The sequence below is a fragment of the Macaca thibetana genome, chromosome 2 (assembly GCF_024542745.1).
Source record: "Macaca thibetana thibetana isolate TM-01 chromosome 2, ASM2454274v1, whole genome shotgun sequence".
NCBI classification, from domain to species: domain Eukaryota; kingdom Metazoa; phylum Chordata; class Mammalia; order Primates; family Cercopithecidae; genus Macaca; species Macaca thibetana.
The window spans coordinates 101,996,106-102,016,812 of NC_065579.1; the positions used below are offsets into that span (position 1 = coordinate 101,996,106).

At 45.0% G+C, this 20,707-nt stretch overlaps 2 protein-coding genes across 3 annotated transcripts in view; one reads left to right on the forward strand and one right to left on the reverse strand.

The window, feature by feature from the left end:
• SMARCC1 (SWI/SNF related, matrix associated, actin dependent regulator of chromatin subfamily c member 1) overlaps positions 1 to 20,707 on the reverse strand; it is a 195,593-nt gene that overhangs the window by 169,334 nt on the left and 5,552 nt on the right. For both annotated transcript variants that reach the window (XM_050780744.1, XM_050780745.1), the window contains exon 2: positions 14,937 to 15,056. In XM_050780744.1, coding sequence (XP_050636701.1) covers positions 14,937 to 15,056 — 120 coding nt within the window. The remainder of the gene's footprint in view (positions 1 to 14,936; positions 15,057 to 20,707) is intronic.
• Positions 1 to 20,707, forward strand: part of DHX30 (DExH-box helicase 30) — a 196,318-nt gene that overhangs the window by 92,359 nt on the left and 83,252 nt on the right. The gene's annotated exons all lie outside the window — the stretch shown is intronic.

Genomic DNA, 20,707 nt, shown 5'->3' on the forward strand with positions numbered 1-20,707 from the left:
ACAGCCTATAGGCCTAAAACATTTACTATCTAAAATATTTACTATCTGTCCCTTTATTTAATTAATTAATTTATTTATTTAGAAACAGGGTGTTGGCTGGGCACGGTGGCTCACGCCTGTAATCCTACACTTTGCAAGGCCGAGGCGGATGGATCACTCGAGGTCAGGAGTTTGAGACCAGCCTGGCTAACATGGTGAAACCCCTTCTCTACTATAAATACAAAATTAGCCAGGTGTGGTAGCGCATGCCTGTAATCCCAGCTACTCAGGAGGCTGAGGCAGGAGAATCGCTTGAACCCAGGAGGTGGAGGTTGCAGTGAGCCAAGATCGCACCATTACACTCCAGCCTGGGCAACAAGAGCGAAATTCTGACTCAAAAAAAAGGAGGAGAAATAGGTTGCCACTCTGTCGCACAGGCTGGAGTGCAGTGGTGCAATCTCAGCTCACTACAACCTTCGCCACCTAGCTCAAGCAATCCTCCCACCTCAGCCTCCCAGATAGCTGGGACTACAGGGGGGGCCCTCCCAAATGACCAGCTAATTTTGGTATTTTTTGTAGAGACCAGCTTTTGCCATGTTATCCAGGCTGGTCTTGAACTCCTGGACTCAAGTGATCCACCCACCTCGGCCTCCCAAAATGCTGGAATTATGGGAGTGAGCCACAGCATGCGGCACACTCTGTCCCTTTAAGAAAAAATTTAGCTGGGCGTGGTGGCTCACGCCTGTAATCCCAGAACTTTGGGAGACCATGACAGGCGGATCACCTAAGATCAGGAGTTCAAGACCAGTCTGGCCAACATGGTGAAACCTCCTCTCTACTAAAAATACAAAAAAATCAGCCGGGTGTGCTGGCGGGTGCTTGTAATCCCAGCTACTTGGGAGGCTGACGCGGGAGAATCGCCTGAACTCGGAAGGTGGAGGTTGCAGTGAGCTAAGATCACACCATTGCACTCCAGCCTGGGCAACAAAAGCGAGACTCCGTCTCAAAAAAAAAAAAAAAGAAAGAAAAAAGAAAAAATTTATCAGCCCGTACACAACAATGAGAATAAACAAATTACGACTATAAGCAATAGCACACAAAAATTTGAGGCTGGGCATAGTGGCTCATGCCTGAAATCCCAGCACTTTGGGAGGCCAAGACGGGCGGATCACTTGAGGCCAGGAGTTCGAGACCAGCATAGCTAACATGGTGAAACCCCATCTCTACCAAAAGCACAAAGTATCAGCTAGACATGGTGGTGCATACCTGTTAATCAGTTACTTTAGAGGCTGAGGCATGAGAATCGCATGACCTCAGAAGGCAGAGATTGCAGTGAGCCAAGATCCTACCACTGCACTCCAGCCTGGGCGACACAGACTGTCTCAAAAGAAAAAAAACCAAAAACTTTTTTTTAAATGTAATATTTGTCTGCATGCTTCAAAAATGTTAAGTCATGGGCCAGAGAGAGTGGTTCATACCTGTAATCTCAGCACTTTGAGAGGCCAAGGCTGGCAGTTACCTGAGGTCAGGAGTTGGAGACCAGCCTGGCCAACATGGTGAAATCCAGTTTCTACTAAAAATACAAACATTAGCTGGGCGTCGTGGCACATGCCTGTAATCCCAGCTACTGGGGAGGCTGAGGCAGGAGAATCATTTGAACCCAGGAAGTGGAGATTGCAGTGAGCCAAGATCGTGCTACTGCACTCCAGCCTGGGCAACAGAGCAATACTCTGTCTCAAAAAACAACCACCAAAAAAATGTAAGTAATGACAAACAAATGTCAGTCAGCTGGGCATGGTGGCTCAAAGCAGCAATCCCAGTACTTTGGAAGGCCAAGGCAGAAGGACTTCTTCAGTTCAAGAGTTCAAAACCAGCCTGGGTAACACAGTGAGACCCTGTCTCTATCAAATTAAAAATTAAAAAATTTGGCCAGGCGTTGTGGCTCACACCTGTAATCGCAGCACTTTGGGAGGCCAAGGCAGGCAGATCACTTGAGGTCAGTAGCTCGAGACCAGCCTAGCCAACATGGTAAAGCCCCATCTCTACTAAAAATACAAAAATTAGCTGGGTGTAGTGGTGCACACCTGTAATCCCAGCTACTCAGGAGGCTAAGACAGAAGAACCCGGGAAGGGGAGGCTGCAGTGAGCTGAAATTGTGTTACTGCACTCCAGACTGGGTGACAGAGCAAGACTCTGTCTTAGAAAAGAAAAGAAAAGAAGAGAAAAGCCAAGCCAGGCATGGTGGAATGTGTCTGTGGTCCCAGCCACTCAGGAGGCTGAGGCAGGTGGATCAGTTGAGCCCTGGAGGTAAGGGCTGCAGTGAGCTATGACCACACCACTGTACTTCAGCCTGGGTGACAGAGTGAGGCAGTATCTCAGAAAAAAAAAGGAAAAGAAAAAAACAGGCTGAATTATCTCAAATTAAATAAGACTAAAAATACATACCTAAATAAAATATGTGGTGTTGGTGTGGATCTTATAAAGGACATTTTTGAGATAACTGGCGAAATGTGTAGATAGATTATATGGTAAATAACAGTATTATATCAAAGCCACTCTCCTAAATTTGATCACTATATTTGCCAGGATAAAGCCCATGTTCTACAGAGATCTGTGCCTCAGTCTCAAGTCTCTCAAGCTATTCCCTCCCTGCTAGATTGGACTTGATGGATGATGACAACTCAAGTGACTATGACTGGTGATTTCTTTCACGTAAATCCATCCTTTTATTCTTCCTTCCAAGACCTATATGCTAATCTCTGCATTCTCCCTCATCCATTCCACAAAGTCCTAGAATCAGCATGATTTTGGCAAAACAATACCATTCTCACATACAGATCATAAAATGTTCAGTAAGAGAGATCATAACATTTGCCAAATTCGATAGTTTTCTCCTATTTCTTTTTTTTTTTTTTTCTCGAGACAGAGTCTCACTCTGCTGCCCAGGCTGGAGTGCAGCACAATCCTGGCTCACTGCAACCTCTGCCTCCAGGGTTCAAGCGATTCTCCCGCTTCAGCATCCTGAGTAGCTGGGATTTTTTTGTATTTTTAGTAGAGACAGGATCTCACAAGGTTGGCCAGCCTGGTCTAGAACTCCTGATTTCAGGTGATCCACCAGCCCCAGCCTCCCAAAGTGCTGGGATTACAGGCGTGAGCTACCGCGCTCAGCTTGTTTTCTCCTGTTTCTTTGCCACAGAACATTTTAGAAACTCAAAGAGGTCTATTAGGAAAAATTGTTCAAAGTGAAACTTGAAGACAACAGATTCTTCTTAGCCCTCTGCATTTACTCCTCACTTCCCTCTTCTCAGATGCTACAGGTACTCCCCAGGAAATAATTATAAAACCAGTGATAAAGTCCAACTCCAACTGTAAGCCCCTTCTTGTTAACTTCATGTTCCAAATGATTTATTCAATCAAATGAAAACAGACTGTTAAAGAGACAGTCCTCCAACTCCCACCCTTTCCATTACACCAGACTGATTCAGTTTGTGAGAATTCCTGCCATGAGGTCAGTCATACTGGGGAGAAATTCCAAGGTGTCAGAAAGAGATAGCTTATGAACTGTGACTCATCTAAAACATCCCAAAATATATTACCCAGTTCAGTCACACCACCACATTTGGCTATGACAACATTTTTTGCTCAGTGTATTTACAGGTATTCCACCAAATCACATAACAATTGAAAACAAATTTAGAAAACGTTGAATGAGGCTAGGCACAGTGGCTCCCAGAACTTGGGGAGGCTGAGACGGGCGGATCACCTGCGGTCAGGAGTTTGGTATCAGCCGGGCCAACATGGTGAAATCCTGTCGCTACTAAAAATATAAAAATTAGCCAGGGGTGGCCGGGTGCAGTGGCTCATGCCTGTAATTCCAGCACTTTGGGGGGCCAAGGCGAGCAGATCACAAGGTCAGGAGATCGAGACCATCCTGGCTAACACGGTGAAACTCCATCTCTACTAAAAATACAAAAAATTAGCCAGGTAGTCCCAGCTACTCAGGAGGCTGAGGCAGGAGAATTCCTTGAACCCAGGAGGCGGAGGTTGCAGTGAGCCAAGATCACGCCACTACACTCTCGCCTGGGCAACAGGGCAAGACTCCATCTCAAAAAAAAAAAAGAGAAAATGTTCAACGATAGTCCCCTTAAAATGGGTGTATCTGTCCCCTCAATGCATCTCCTTCTTCAAGAGTAATAATCCTTCTTTTCCTTTTTTTTATTTTTTAATCTTTTTTGGAGACAGGGTCTCACTTTGTTGCCCAGGCTAGTCTCAAGTTCCTGGGCTCAAGCGATCCTCCTGCCTCAGCCTCCCAAAACGTTAGGATTACAGGAATGAGCCTGGCCCTTCTGGGTCAACACTTTCAGAGGAGAAGGCGAGAGGATCACTTGAGCCCAGGAGTTTGGGACCAGCCTGGGCAACAGAGCAAGACTCCAGCTCTTAAAAAAAAAATTATAAAAACAAAATAATTTTTTCAGTAAGTTCTGACATCTGCTTTAAAATAAGTCAGTATTATACTTCACCATTTTTGTAGCTATATTAAGAAAAGCTCAATTTCACAAGATTGTTGCTCAGGCTAGTCTCAAACTCTTGAGCTCAGAGGACCCACTCACCTAGGCCTCCCAAAGTATTGGGATTACAGATAGGCATGAACCACAGTGCCCAGCTGAGATTTTTAAGAAAATAAATATATATGTATACAGTATTCTGTTTTATGTTTACACTATGTTTTCACAACACAAAACACTTCAGTTAGGTTTTTCTTCTGAAACAGGGTCTCACTGTCGCCTAGGCTGGAGTGCAATGGCATGATTATAGTTCACCACAGCCTTAACATCCTGGGCTCAAGGGATTCTCCCACCTCAGCCTCCCAAGTAGCTGCGACCACAGGCATGCACCACCACACCAAGCTAATTTTTTAAAATTTTTTGTAGGCAGGGTGTCTCACCATGTTGTCCAGGCTGGTCTCAAACTCCCGGGCTCAAGGACTCCTCTAGCCTCAGCCACCCAAAATGCTAAGATTATAAGCATGAACCACTGCACCCAGCTTTTTTCTTTAGAAAAAAAAAAGAGAGAGAGAAAGAGAAACTGATGGGATTTGGCTCTGTCACTCAGGCTAGAGTGCAGCAGTACTACTATAACTCATGGCAGCCTCTAACTCCTGGGATCAAGTGATTGTCCTGGGTCAGCTCCCAAGTACTTGGGACTACAGGCACACAGCACCATGCACGACTAACTTTTAGTTTTTCTGATAAATAGGGTCTCACTATGTTGCTCAAGCTGGTCTCAAACTCCTTGCCTCATGTGACCCTCCTGCTTCAGTCTCCCAAGTACACCGGATTACAGACATGAGCCAGTGTGCCCAGCTAAATATGTACTGTTTACTGTACATTAGCCATACTTCAGCAAAGCTGGAGGACACATTATAGGGAGAGAGAGAAAGATGAAAAAAAGTAAAAATATGGGAAAAAATAAATAAATGAAACATCAATCAAATAAATAAGTACAATGCCAGTGAACTCAGTTATCTACCTGTGAATCCATATGATACGGAGTACAAGCCTGCATTGAAGTTGATCATACAGCTCTCCAGAGCCTTGCCCACCACCTGGTCCAGCATGCCCTCTGCCTGGAATACTAGTCCATGTCTCCAACATAGCAGCCCATATTTTGCAGCCTACTGAGCTCTATCTAACTGGTCATGCTAGATCATGTAGGCTCACTGCCCTTGCACATGAATTATAAAGGCCAGAAGCTAGCTAACTAGATTTTTCAGAGACTTAACTCTTCTACAGTAATTTGTTTTATCCACACGTATATGGCTGAGCAGTTCAGTTAGACTATTTGTTTTCTCCATGTTTGCAAATTATTTCCTACATGGCCGCCAAGTTACAAGAATATTTATGAGTTCATTAGTACAAAATTCAAAAACACGCAAAACTATACTATATTATTCAGGGATGCATGCTAACACAGTGATACCTATAAAGAAAAGCAAGCAGGCCGGATACGGTGGCTCACGCCTGTAATCCCAGCACTTTGGGAGGCTGAGACAGGTGGATCACCTGAGGTCGGGAGTTCAAGACCAGCCGGAACAACACGGAGAAACTCCTTCTCTACTAAAAATGCAAAATTAGCTGGGCGTGGTGGCGTATGCCTGTAATCCCAGCTAGTCGGGAGGCTGAGGCAGGACAATCGCTTGAACCCAGGAGGCAGAGGTTGCAGTGAGCCAAGATCGCACCATTGCACTCCAACCTGAGCAACAAGAGCGAAACGCCATCCCAGGAAAAAAAAAGAAGCAAGGAAAAGATTATCTGTGGGGGAAAAAGGGGAGTTTAAGGTTAGGGAAGGAATACATACGCTTGTTAGGGTTGTTAGCAATGTTAGCAATTTCTGACCTGGACTGTGGTTAAATGGATGTTCTCTTTATAATTATTTAAGTCAAAATGTATTTTACTTTCCATATATTTTGCAATAGGAAGTTGTTAAAAAAAAAAAAAAAAAAAAGAAACCATTATTCCACAAGTACATTTCCCATACTATTTTGCTTAAACAGGTGCTTATATTCTACTTTCATCAGACAGAATTCTAAGCTACAAACTCAAATGCTCACTTCAAATATATATACAACACTTATGGTCTCCTTCCTAGTCCCATGTTCCCAAAGATAGTCTCTCCATTCTGAAATTCATACAATGGCAGAGTGAAATCAGTTCAGGAATATAATACTCTACATTTTTCCTCCAGTTGCAAATTAAATTTTTTTTTTTCTTTTTGAGATGGAATCTTGCTGTCACCCAGGCTGCAGTACAGCGGCATGATCTTGGCTCGCTGCAACCTTCGCCTCCTGGGGTCAAGCAATTCTCCTGTCTCAGCCTTCCGAGTAGCTGGGATTACAGGCGCCTACCACCATGCCCGGGTAATTTTTGTATTTTTAGTAGAGACAGGGTTTCACCATGTTAACCAGGCTTGTCTCTAACTCCTGACCTCAGGTGATCCACCTACCTCAGCCTCCCAAAGTGCTGGGATTACAGGCGTGAGCCACCGCCCCCAGTCTAAATAATTTTTTTTTTTTTTGAGACGGAGTCTCGCTCTGTTGCCCAGGCTGGAGTGCAGTGATGCGATCTCGGCTCACTGCAAGCTCCGCCTCCCAGGTTCATGCCATTCTCCTGCCTCAGCCTCCCGAGTAGCTGGGACTACAGGCGCCCGCCACCACACCTGGCTAATTTTTTTGCATTTTTAGTACAGATGGGGTTTCACCATGTTAGCCAGGATGGTCTCAATCTCTTGACCTCGTGATCTGCCCGCCTTGGCCTCCCAAAGTGCTGGGATTACAGGCTTGGTGAGCCACCTCGCTGGGTCAATGATTAATTTTTTAAGTGCAATGACAGGTTTACAATTTTGGGAATAAGGTACACATTCTCAGGATCTCCTGGGGCTGTGTCACGTAAAAAAGAAAACAAAATCTTGGACATCTCCCAAACACAATTAAAATCCAGTTACTTGAGACTCTCACTTAACCTTCTACATTTCTTACTCTCAGAGCTTTCTTGTTTTTTTAAACACAGATGCTTATAATCTATTTTAAAATGCAGAATTAAAAAAAATAGCTCTAGGTCGGGCACTGTGGCTCATGTCTGTAAACCCAGGACTTTGGGGGGCCAAGGCGGGAAGACAGCCTGAGCCCAGAAGTTCGAGAACAGTCTGGGCAACAGGGCAAAACCCTGTCTCTACAAAAAAAAACACAACAATTAGCAGGGTGTAGTGGTGCAAGCCTATTGTCCCAACTACTCAGGAGGGTGAGGTGGGAGGATCTACCTGAGCCTGGAAAGTCGGGGTCGAAGATGCAGTGAGTTGAGATCATACCACCACACTCCAGCCTGAGTGACAGGGTGAGAGAGACCCTGTCTCAAAAAGAGAAAAATAGTTCTATTATTACGATTACGTTTATATTATGTAGACTAAAGCCTTGGAGGGCTTGTAGAAAAATTAGAAACTTTACTTGTAGTGAAGGTAAAATATATTTTTCTTTTTTGTTTTATACCCACATCTTAGCAATTTTTTTTTGTTTCAATTCATGTGTTTGCTAATGCAACACACCTTTAGCCTTAGCCTTATGAAGTGTTTGGTTCTTTCTTTCTAAATCTCTCAGCATTTGATAGAACAAGAGCCAGTTGTCTGACATCCAGCATGATTTGGGAAGTTACTATATAAAGTTCCACTCTAGCCGGGCATGGTGGCTCACTCTTGTAATCCCAACACTTCAGGAGGCCAAGGTGGGCGGATCATGAGGTCAGGAGTTCGAGACCATCCTGGCTAACACAGTGACACCCCGTCTCTACTAAAATACAAAAACAAATTAGCCGGGCGTGGTGCCAGGCACCTGCAGTCCCAGCTACTTGGGAAGCTGAGGCAGCAGAATGGCGTGAACCCGGGAGGCAGGGTTGCAGTGATCAGAGATCGTGCCACTGCACTCCAGCCTGGGCGACAGAGTGAGACTCCGTCTCAAAAAAAAAAAAAAAAAGTTCCACTCTGATTTTTTCTTTTTTTGAAATGGAGTTTCGCTCTTGTTGCCCAGGCTAGAGTGCAGTGGCGCAATCTCAGCTCACCACAACGTCTGCCTCCCAGGTTCAAGTGATTCTCCTGCCTTGGCCTCCTGAGTAGCTGAGATTACAGGCAGGTACCACCACATCCGGCTAATTTTGTATTTTTGGTAGACACAGGGTTTCTCCATGTTGGTCAGGCTGGTCCTGAACTCCCAACCTCAGGTGACCTGCCTGCTTCAGCCTCCCAAAGTGCTGGGAATACAGGCTTGAGCCACCGCACCCAGCCTCTACTCTGATTTTTTAAAAAAATGATTAGTCCAAATAGCGATCTCGGTTGGGCATGGTGGCTCACGCCTGTAATCCCAGCACTTTAGGAGACTGAGGCGGGTGGATCACGAGGTCAGGAGTTCAAGACCAAGGCTGGGCGCGGTGGCTCAAGCCTGTAATCCCAGCACTTTGGGAGGCTGAGATGGGTGGATCACAAGGTCAGGAGATCGAGACCATCCTGGCTAACACGGTGAAACCCCGTCTCTACTAAAAAAATATAAAAAACTAGCCGGGCAAGGTGGCGGGCGCCTGCTGTAGTCCCAGCTACTCGGGAGGCTGAGGCAGGAGAATGGCGTAAACCCAGGAGGCAGAGCGTGCAGTAAGCTGAGATCCGGCCACTGCACTCCAGCCTGGGCAACAAAGCGAGACTCCGTCTCAAAAAAAAAAAAAAAAAAAGGAGTTCAAGACCAGCCTGGCCAACATGGAGAAAACCCGTCTACACTAAAAATACAAAAATTAGCTGTGCATGGTGGCGGGCGCCTGTAATCTCAGCTCCTCGGGAGGCTGAGGCAGGAGAATAGTCTGAACCCAGGAGGCAGAGGTTGCAGTGACCAAGATCGCACCATTGCACTCCAGCCTGGACAACGACAACAACAACAACAAAATAGTGAACTCTTTTTTTTAAAACAGAGTCTCAGCTCACTGCAACCTCTGTCTCCCAGGCTCAAGTGATCCTCCCACCTCAGCCTCCCAAGTAGCTGGGGCTACAAGCGTGCATACACCACCACACCCAGATGATTTTTCTTGTATTTCTTTGTAGAGACGGGGCCTATATTGCCCAGGCTAGTTTCAAACTCCTGGGGTCAAGAGTTTTGACAACCTCAGCCTCCCAAAGTGCTGAGATTACAGGTGTCAACTATGCCCAGCATGAACTCTTATACCATACTGATTACTCAGGGAAAAAACTTTTTAAAGTATATAACTTATATGTCTCACTGAAACATTCTTTGCTTTGTTAATTATCTATCTCAACGAATTTTGTTTTATGCCATTACGGATTGTATCAATTCCTTTCATGTGGGAAAACGCTGAACACCATTTTGAGAGGAAGGCAAGTACATCTGGTCCCAGTGGCACTAAACCTGGAATTGTTTTTAATTACGGCTTATGCCTAAAAACATTCCTCCCTAATACTTTAAAATCTGGAACTAAATAATGGTTTAGTTCCCAGAAGTCAAAGAGCCCACACATAACGCTCTCTGAAAACACCATTTTTGAAAACATGCATATTTTCCTAATTAGGAATCCCAATATAATTTCAATCATATTATGTAAAATACTTTATATAATATAATCTGTAATTTTACTCTAAATTACATGTTACAATTAATAAAGTGCAATCAATATGTACTATATTACAGTGAATTAAGCTATCGAAAACCTCAATCAATAGCTAATTTGATAATTCTAGCCCAGTTCACAATGCAAGAGAACAGGAAATGAATACTTTAGCTGTAAAGGAACAAGGAACTTTCAAATTTTTCACACATAAAATACGTAACACACATCCCACAGAAAATGATAATGATAAAGCAAATGGGTAAAATGTTAGCAACTGTAGATTCTGAGTGAAGGGAAAAGAAAAGTTCTTCATACTAATCTTGCAAATTTTTACTTTTAAGTATCTTTAAACTTTTGTTACAAAAAACATCAGGCAGCTAGCTGGGCACGGTGGCTCACACCTGTAATCCAGCACTTTGGGAGGCCAAGGCAGGCAGATCGCCTGAGGTCAGGAGTTCAAGACCAGCCTGGCCAACCTGGTGAAACCTTGTCTCTACTAAAAATACAAAAATGAGCCAGGCGTGGTGGCGGGCTCCTGTAGTCCCAGCTACTGGGGAGACTGAGGCAGGAGAATTGCTTGAACCTAGGAGGTGGAGGTTGCAGCGAGCCAAGATTACACCGCTGTACTCCAGCCTGGATGACAGAGTGAGACTCCATCTCAAAAAAAAAAAAAAAAAAAAAAAAATAGGCCAGGCACAGTGGCTCACGCCTGTAATCCCAGCACTTTGGGAGGCAGAGGCGGTCGGATCACAAGGTGAGGAGTTCGAGACCAGCCTGGCCAAGATGGTGAAACTCTGTGTCTACTAAAAAATACAAAAATTAGCCAGGTACGGTGGTGGCACCTGTAATCCCAGCTACTCTGGAGGCTGAGGCAGGAGAATTGCTTGAACCCAGGAGGCAGAGGTTGCAGTGAGTCGATATCACGCCACTGCACTCCAGCCTGGGCGACACAGCAAGACTCCGTCATAAATACATATACATACACACACACACACATATACATACATACATAAATACCAAAATTGACTAAGCCACCTTCTACTTTCCCCTATGATGTGGTTTCCCATCACCTTCAAGATAAAATGCACACTTCTAGCACAGTAAACCAGTCCTTTTATGACTGACTCTGGCCCATCTCTCTGCTGACTGCCCTCTACCTACCCTTAGGTCTAAATGTGCTGAACTATGTGCAACTACCTTTAAGTATCACATTCTCTCAGACCGTAATGCTTTTATGTGTTGCTACCACTGCCTGAAAATCCCATCCTCCCCCACTTAGCTGAAGAACTCACACTCAACTTTCAAGACACAATTCAAACGTCCTTTTCCACAGAAACATTTCCTGACATCACCAAGTAAGTCAAAGTCTCCACTCACACAGCTCATTAGACTGTGAGTCCCCTGAGGACAAATAATATACAGTATTTGTTTGTATTCTTAGGACCCTGCACCTAATCAAATTCTTAGCATTTGCTGAGCTCCAATCAGTGGAGAAAAGGAGCCCTTTTAAATGAACTTTTCTGGAATAACCAGATAACCATAACGAAAAACATAAAAATGGATCTGCCATTTCCCACACCAACTAACCAGGGCAAATCCTAAACGGATCAGAGAGCTAAATGTAAAAATAAGGCTGGGGACTGGCACGGTGGCTCACGTCTGTAATCCCAGCACTTGGGGAGGCTGAGGTGGGCAGATCACAAGGGTCAGGAGATTGAGGCCATCCTAGCTAACATGGTGAAACCCTGTCTCTACTACAAATTAAAAAAAAAAAAAATTAGCCGGGCGTGGTGGCAGGCACCTGTAGTCCCAGCTACTCGGGAGGCTGAGGCAGGAGAATGGCATGAACCCGGTAGGTGGAGCTTGCAGTGAGCTGAGATCGTGCCACTGCACTCCAGCCTGGGCGACAGACCGAGACTCTGCCTCAAAAATAAATAAATAAATAAATAATAAGGCTGGGTGTGGTGATTCATACCTGTAATCCCAGGACTTTGCAAAGCCAAGGCGGGAAGATCACCTGAGCCCAAGAGTTCAAGACCAGCCTGGGGCCGGGCGCAGTGGCTCACACCTATAATCCCACCACTTTGGGAGGCTGAGGCGTGTGGATCACCTGAGATCAGGAGTTCAACACCAGCCTGGTCAACATGGTGAAACCTCGTCTCTACTAAAAACACAAAAAAATTAGCCAGGCGTAGTGGCAGGTGCCTGAATTCCCAGCTACTTGGGAGGCTGAGGCACAAGAATTGCTTGAACCTGGGAGACAGAGGTTGTGGTGAGCTGAAATAGCACCATGCACTCCAGCCTGGGAGACAGAGCAAGACTTTGTCTCCAAAAAAAGACCAGCCTAGGGAACACAGAAAGACCCTGTCTCTATCTTTATAAATTTAAAAAAAAAAAAAAAGTGAAAAATGAAACCATACAAGTACTAAAAGAACACATAGCTGAATTCCTTTATAACCAAGGAATGATAAAAGCTTCCCAATTATAATTCAAAATGAGAAAAGTAACCACATCAATCTATTTAACTAAATTTCTTTAACTTTTTGGATCATAAAAACATCATACGCAAACACATTTAACGGTAAGATCACTGAAACACTATTTTTTTTTTTTTGAGACGGAACCTCGCTCTCTCACCCAGGCTGGAGCACAGTGGCCCGATCTCAGCTCACTGCAAGCTCCACCTCTCAGATTCACGCCATTCTTCTGCCTCAGCCTCCCGAGTAGCTGGGACTACAGGCGCCCGCCACCACGCCCAGCTAATTTTTTGTATTTTTAGTAGAGACGGGGTTTCACCGTGTTAGCCAGGATGGCCTTGATCTCCTGAGCTCGTGATCCGCCCGCCTCGGCCTCCCAAAGTGCTGGGATTACAAGCGTGAGCCACCGCACCTGGCCTATTTTTTTTTATTTTTTATTTTTTTTGAGATGGAGTCTCGCTCTGTCACCCAGGCTGGAGTGCAGTGACGCAATCTCGGCTCACTGCAAGCTCCGCCTCCCGGGTTCACGTCATTCTCCTGCCTCAGCCTCCCCCAAGTAGCTGGGACTACAAGCACCTGCCACCATGCCCAGCTAATTTTTGTACTTTTAGTAGAGACAGGGTTTCACCTTGTTAGACAGGATGGCCTCAATCTCCTGACCTCGTGATCCGCCCACCTCAGCCTTCCAAAGTGCTGGGATTACAGGCATAAGCCACCGTGCCCAGACTACTATTTCTTATTCTCAATTATATTTGAAAGATCAGTAAGTTGTTAAACGATTTAGTGATCAAGAACAGTCCCCACAAAAAAGGTCTACTGATCATAGATTCATAAAGGCAGCTAACACCACACTAGAAACAAAACCCGAAATGAATTCAGAGACAAAAATTATGAGAAAAGATATGACAATTCCTAAAAATCTAGTATTTGTACAATCAGAGTTCAAAAATATAAATGAAGGAGTATAAGATAGCAGAGGCTGGGCACAGTGGCTCACACCTGTAATCCCAGTGCTTTGGGAAGCCGAGGTAGGCAAATCACTTGAGTTCAAGACCAGCTGGGCCAACATAGTGAAACCCCATCTCTACTAAAAATACAAAAATTAGCCAGGTGTGGTGGGTGGTGCATGCCTGTAGTCCCACCTACTCAGGAGGCTGAGGCAGGAAAATCACTTGAACGCGGGAGGCAGAGGTTGCAGTGAGCCGAGATCACTCCACTGCACTCCAGCCTGGGTGACAGAACAAGACTCCATCTCAAAAAATAACATAAAATAACATAACATAAAATAAAAATAAAAATAAAGGCCAGATGTGGTGGTTTACACCTGTACTCCCAGTACTTTGGGAGGACAAGGTGGGTGGATCACTTGAGGTTGGGAGTTCAAGACCAGCCTGGCCAACATGGTGAAACCCTGTCTCTACTAAAAATAAAAAAATTAGCTGGGTGTGGTGGCGCACACCTGTAATCCTAACTACTCAGGAGTCTGAGGCACAAGAATTGCTTAAACCCAGGATGCAGAGGTTGCAGTGAGCCGAAATGGCACCACTGCACTCCAGCCTGGGCAACAGAGCGAGACTTTGTCTCAAAAATAAAATAAAATAAAGATAGCAGAGAAGGGCTGGCATGGTGGCTTGCATCAGTAATCAAAGTGCTTTTGGAGGTCAATGCAGAAGGATCGCCTTCTGGCTAAAATTTTGAGACCAGCCTGGGCAACACAGCAAGATCTCATCCCCACAGAAATTTAAAAGTCACCCATACGTGCATGCTAGCACGTGCTAGTAGTCCCAGCCTCTTGGGAAGCTGAGGTGGGAGGATGGTTAGAGCCCAGAGATCAAGGCTGCAGTACGCTGTGATCAAACCAGCCTGGGCAATAGAACAAGACCCTGTCTGTAAAAACAAAAATAAAACACACAATTGCAAGGACACCAAAATTATATTCTCACACAAGTTCAGAAGGTATCTCACCTACAAAATGTAAAAAATTCCACAAAACAGTATTCTAGGCACAAAACCTGCATCAGGAGAAAGCATGGAGAAGACTCTCACAGCGAGAGGATAGGGAACTGCAACATAGTAAAATATTTTTAGGTCTTCACAATGACTGCTCCAATATTTAATGCAAATATCAAGTGCTTCTTCAAAAAGCAGCTTCCTACGGTTAAAAAGTAGTAATATTCTATAACTAAAATTGTTCTCTTGGGTTTTTTTTTTTTTTTTTTTGGTTTTTTTAATTCTACACGCTAGCAGCAGCAAAGGAAAAAAGCCGGATGCTATACCTAAAAGTACAGCAACTGTGGATGCCCAAATAATAATAAGTTGATGTACTTACAGGGAGTTTGGTGAAGGCCGGGTTGGTGACATGCTTCCCAAAGGCATCTTCCTGGAACTGAAGAAGCTGCACCACCAGCCCAGCCAGTGTTTTATTGGTAGGAGCATCCGCATGAACATACTGCAAGATAAAGACAGGCATTCAAAAACAAGTACAATTTTTGCAGAAGAAAATGTTGGCTTACTTCTTAGTACCTACTAAGTACTTATGTTATGGGAAATTTATAGCTGTCTGAGACACGCTCTGTGCTATAAAGGAGCTTACAAAAACAAATACGTGTGTGCATTTAAAAATGGTTAAGATGGTTAATTTTCTTTTTTTTTCTTTTCTTTGAGACAGAGTTTCTTTCTTGTCACCCAGGCTGGAGTGCAGCGGTGCGATCTCGGCTCACTGCAACCTCTGCCCTCAGGTTCAATCGATTCTCCTGCCTCAGTCTCCCAAGTAGCTGGGATTACAGACATGAGCCACTATACATAGCTACTTTCGTATTTTTAGTAGAGACAGGGTTTCACCACGTTGGACAGGCTAGCCTCGAACTCCTGACCTCAGGTGACCTGCCCGCCTCGACCTCACAAAGGTAAATCTCCTGTGTTTTTTACCAAAAGAATGAAAGTAAAATATTATCCATATTAATGTAAAGAATGTCAAAAGCCCAACCCAGTAATAGACACATCAGCTAGGAAGCTTCACAGCAAGGAAAAACAATGGGTAACACAACAAGAAAAGCATAAATTAGTGAGTTAAATGTAAAAGTTTTACTTGGCAATTAAATGTTCAGTATCACTGAGTAGCCAACACACTCAAAAAAAATTTTTTTTTCTTTTTTCTTTTTTATTGAGATAGTCTTGCTCTTTCACCCAGGCTGGAGTGCAGCGGCACCATCTCAGCTCACTGCAACCTCTGCTTCCAGGGTTCAAGCGATTCTCCTACCTCAGCCTCCCTAGCAGCTAGACTACAGGGGCACACCACCATGTCCGGCTGATTTTTTTTGTATTTTTAGTAGACACGGGGTTTCACTATGATAGCCAGGCTGGTCTTGAACTTCTGACCTCACGATCCGCCCGCCTTGGCCACCCAAAACGCTAGGATTACAGGTATGAGCCACCACGCCTGGCCTCAAAAAGTATTTTTAAATCTCCAATTCTGAGCAAGAAAAACATCTACACTCGCCTTTCAGTTGAACAAGAGAGAATTTCTTTTTTTTTTTTTTTTTTTTTTTTGCTGGAGCAAACTTTCAAACTACCACCCGACATTTCAAGGTTAATGTGGTATGTCTCCATTACAATAAATATTTTTTAGATGACTGGTGTATGGTCAAAATTATATCAGCTGCAACGTCTACAATTACTATGCATAGGACAAAGGGCACACAATTTCTGCTACCATTGAAACTTACAGCATATAAAAGGGCAATCATTTATTTATTTATTTATTTTTCTGAGATGGGGTCTTCTTCTATCACTCAGCCTGAAATGACGAAACCCCAGCTCCACTAAAAAAAAAAAAAAATACAAAAATTAGCTGGGTGTGGTGACAACACACCTGTCCCCAGCTACTCGGGAGGCTGAGGCAGGAGAATCGCTTGAACCTGGGAGATGGAGGTTGCAGTGAATCGAGATCACATCACTGCACTCCAGCCTGGGTGACAGAGCGAGACTCCGTCTCAAATAATTAATTTTAAAAACATTTTTTTTTTTTTTTTTGAGATGGAGACCTAGGATGGACCACAGTGGTGTGATGACAGCCACTGCAGCCTCAATCTCCTGGGCTCAAGTGATCCTCCTCCTCGACCTCCCAGAGAACTAGGACTACAGAGGCGTGCCAACACATCTGGCTAATTTTTTAATTTTCTGTAGAGAACAGTTTTCACCAACTTCTCCGGGCTAGTCTAGAACTCCTGGGTTCAAGTGATTCTCTCACTTTGGCCTCTCAAAAAGCGCTGGGAGGCCAAACGCTAGAGGCATAAAGTACTGCACCTGGCCCATATACTTTCAAGTGAAAATTTTCAATCACTTTTTCTCCAATTTACTCAACATAGTAAAAATTTAATAGATAACATTCAAGGGCCGGGCATGGTGGCTCACACCTGTAATCCCAGCACTTTGTGAGAACAAGGCGGGCGGATCACAAGGTCAGGAGATCGACACCATCCTGGCTAATGCAGTGAAACTCCGTCTCTACTAAAAATACAAAAAATTAGTCGGGTGTGGTGGTGGGCACCTGTAATCCCAGCTACTCGGGAGGCTGAGGCAGGAGAATCACTTGAACCCGGGAGGCAGAGGTTGCAGTGAGCCAAGATCACGCCGCTGCACTCCAGCCTGGGTGGCAGAGTGAGATTCCAACTCAAAAAAATACATAAATAATATTCCATTTGGGCCGGGCATGGTGGCTCACACCTGTAATCCCGACACTTTGGGAGGTTGAGGCAGGAGGATCACCTGAGGTCAGGAGTTTGAGACCAGACTGGCCAACATGGTGAAACCCCATCTCTACTAAAAATACAAAAAACAGCCGAGTGTAGTGGCACACACCTGTAATCCCAGCTGTTAAGGAGGCTGAGGCAGGAGAATCACTTGAACCCAGGAGACAGAGGTTGCAGTGAGCTGAGATCACGCCACTGCACTCCAGCCTGGGCAACAAAGCAAGACTCGTCTCAAAAAAAAAAACAATAATAAGATTCAATTTGCTAAATAATTAGTGATACTCAACACAGTATTTTTTTTTACCTGTTATTTGAGGTTCAAGGATACATGTGCAGGTTATGTAGGTAATTGCATGTTTTGGGGATTTGGTGTTAAGGTTATTTTGTCACCCAGGTAATAGGCATAGTAACCATAGTTTTTTGATCCTCTCTCTCCTGCCACCCTCTCTCTAAAGCCAGCCCTGGTGTCTTGGTGTCTTTTGTTTCCTTCTTTGTGTCCATATGTACTCAACTGTATCTTTTTTTTTTAAGAGTCTCACTCCTAGTCACCCAGGATGGCATGCAGTGGCATGATCATGGCTCACTGCAACCTCAACCTCCTAGGGCTCAGGGGATCCTCTCATCTTAGCCTCCCGGGTCGCTGGGACTACACACATGCACCACCATGCCTGGCTAATTTTGGGGGCTTTTTTTGGTAGTGACAGGGTTTCACCAGGTTGCCCAGGGTGGTCTCAAACTCCTGGACACAAGCAATCTGCCAGCCCTGGCCTCTCACTATGATTACAGGTGTGAGCCACCGCGCCCAGCCTAATTTTTACTTAAGAATAAACTTCGGGCTGGGCGCAGTGGCTCACGCTTGTAATCCCAGCATTTGGGAGGCCGAGGTGGGCAGATCACAAGGTCAGGAGATCGAGATCATCCTGGCTAACATGGTGAAACTCCATCTCTACTAAAAATACAAAAAACTAGCCAGGCGTGGTGGCACGTGCCTGTAGTCCCAGCTACTTGGGAGGCTGAGGCAGGAGAATGGCGTGAACCCAGGAGGCGGAGCTTGCAGTGAACCGAGCTTGCAGAGAGATCGCGCCACTGCACTCCAGCCTGGGTGACAGAGTGAGACTCCACCTTTAAAAAAAAAGAAAAGAAAAGAATAAACTTCAAAGCTGGACACGGTGGCTCACGCCTATAATCCCAGCACTTTGGGAGGCAGAGGTGGGTGGATCATGAGGTCAGGAGATCGAGACCAACCTGGCTAACACAGTGAAACCCCATCTCTACTAAAAATATAAAAAATTAGCCTGTAGTCCCAGCTACTCAGGAGGCTGAGGCAGGAGAATGGCGTGAACCCGGGAGGCGGAGCTTGCAGTGAGCTGAGATCCGGCCACTGCACTCCAGCCTGGGCAGCAGAGCGAGACTCCGTCTCAAAAAAAAAAAAAAAAAAAAAAAAAAAAAAAAAACTGACAAAATACATTGTACATATCCACAAGATAACTTCATAATCTTTAATAACCACAGGTTTCCTAAAGGAGTCATATAATGTACTGCACTTTTTTTGTATAAGGTAAAGCAACGTAAAAAAATAATGACTGATCGTGCACAGTGGATCACACCCATAATCCCAGAACTTTCAAAGGCCGAGGAGGATGGATCACTTGAGGTCAGGAGTTTGAGATGAGCCTGGCCAACACAGCCAAACTCCATTTCTACTTAAAAAAATACAAAAACAAACCAGGCAGAGTGCCACACACCTGTAATTCCAGCTACTCAGTAGGCTGAGGCTGGAAAATCGCTTGAACCCAGGAGGCAGAGGTTGCAGCAAACCAAGAGTGTGCCACTGTACTCCAGCCTGGGTGACAAAGTGAGACTCTGTCTCAAAAACAGTAACTACAATCTTTATTTTTCAGATAACTAACAATGCCAAACTCTATAGCTGAAAAAGACAATGTCCGTGAAAAAGGCTCTTCAGATGGAACCAAATCAACTTTTCAGGTAAATATACATATATATGTAAACATGTACGTGTATGTATGTGTGTGTGTGTGTGTGTGTGTGTGTATATACATTTTTTTTTTTTTGAAACCCAGTTTCGATCTCGTTGCCCAGGCTGAAGTGCAATGGCGCGGCTCACCACAACCTCTGCCTTCCAGGTTCAAGCAATTCTCCTGCCTCAGCCTCCCAAGTACCTGGGATTACAGGCATGTGCCAACATGTCTGGCTAATTTTTGTATTTTTAGTAGAGATGGGGTTTCTCCATGCTGGCCAGGCTGGTCTCGAACTCCCAACCTCAGATGATCTGCCCACCTTGGTCTCCCAAAGTGCTGGGATTACAGGCGTGAGCTACCGCACCTGGCCTCAGGTAAATATTTATTTTTTTTGAGACAGAGTCTTGGTCTGTCGCCTAGGCTGGAGTACAGTGGCATAATCTCGGCTCACTTCAGCTTCTGCCCACCGGGTTCCAGCGATTCTCCTGCCTCAGTCTCCTGGGCAGCTGGGATTACAGGCATGCGCCACCATGCCTGGCTAATTTTTGTATTTTTGGTAGAGACGGGGTTGCACCATGTTGGCCAGGCTGGTCTCAAACTCCCGACCTCAGGTGATCCGCCCACCTTGGCCTCCCAAAGTGCTGGGATTACAGGCATAAGCCACCATGCCCGGCCTATATCTTTAATAACTATAGTGAATATAGGCCGGGTGCAGTGGCTCACGCCTGTAATCCCTGCACTTTGGCAGGCCAATGTTAGAGGACTACTTGAGTCCAGAAATTTGAGACCAGTCTGGGCAACACGGTAAGACCCTGTCTCTATTTATATATTTATTTTTTTTTGACACAGAGTCTTGGTCTGTCACCTAGACTGGAGTGCAGTGGCCTGATCTCAGCTCACTACAACCTCTGCCTCCCAGGTTTGAGTGATTCTCCTGCGTCAGTCTCCTGAGTAGCTGGGACTACAGTCGTGCGCCACCACACCCAGCCAATTTCTATATTTTTAGTAGAGAAGTTTCACCACGTTGGCCAGGCTGGTCTCGAACTCCTGAACTCAGGTGATCCACCAGCCTCGGTCTCCCAAAAGTGCTGGGATTACAGGCGTTGAGTCACAGTGCCCATTCTGAGTCCAATTTTTAATAAACTATAAAATATTTAATTCTGATTAGATTTTTTTTTCCCAAATCATCCCACCGAATTACCAAACATGAAAATGCATGTAGGCAAGGCACAGTGGCTCACGCCTGTAATCCCAGTACTTTGGGAGGCAGAGGCTGGCGAATCACCTGAGGTCAGGAGTTCAAGCCCAGCCTGACCAACATGGTGAAACCCCAGCTCTACTAAAAATGAAAAAAATTGGCCGGGCGCGGT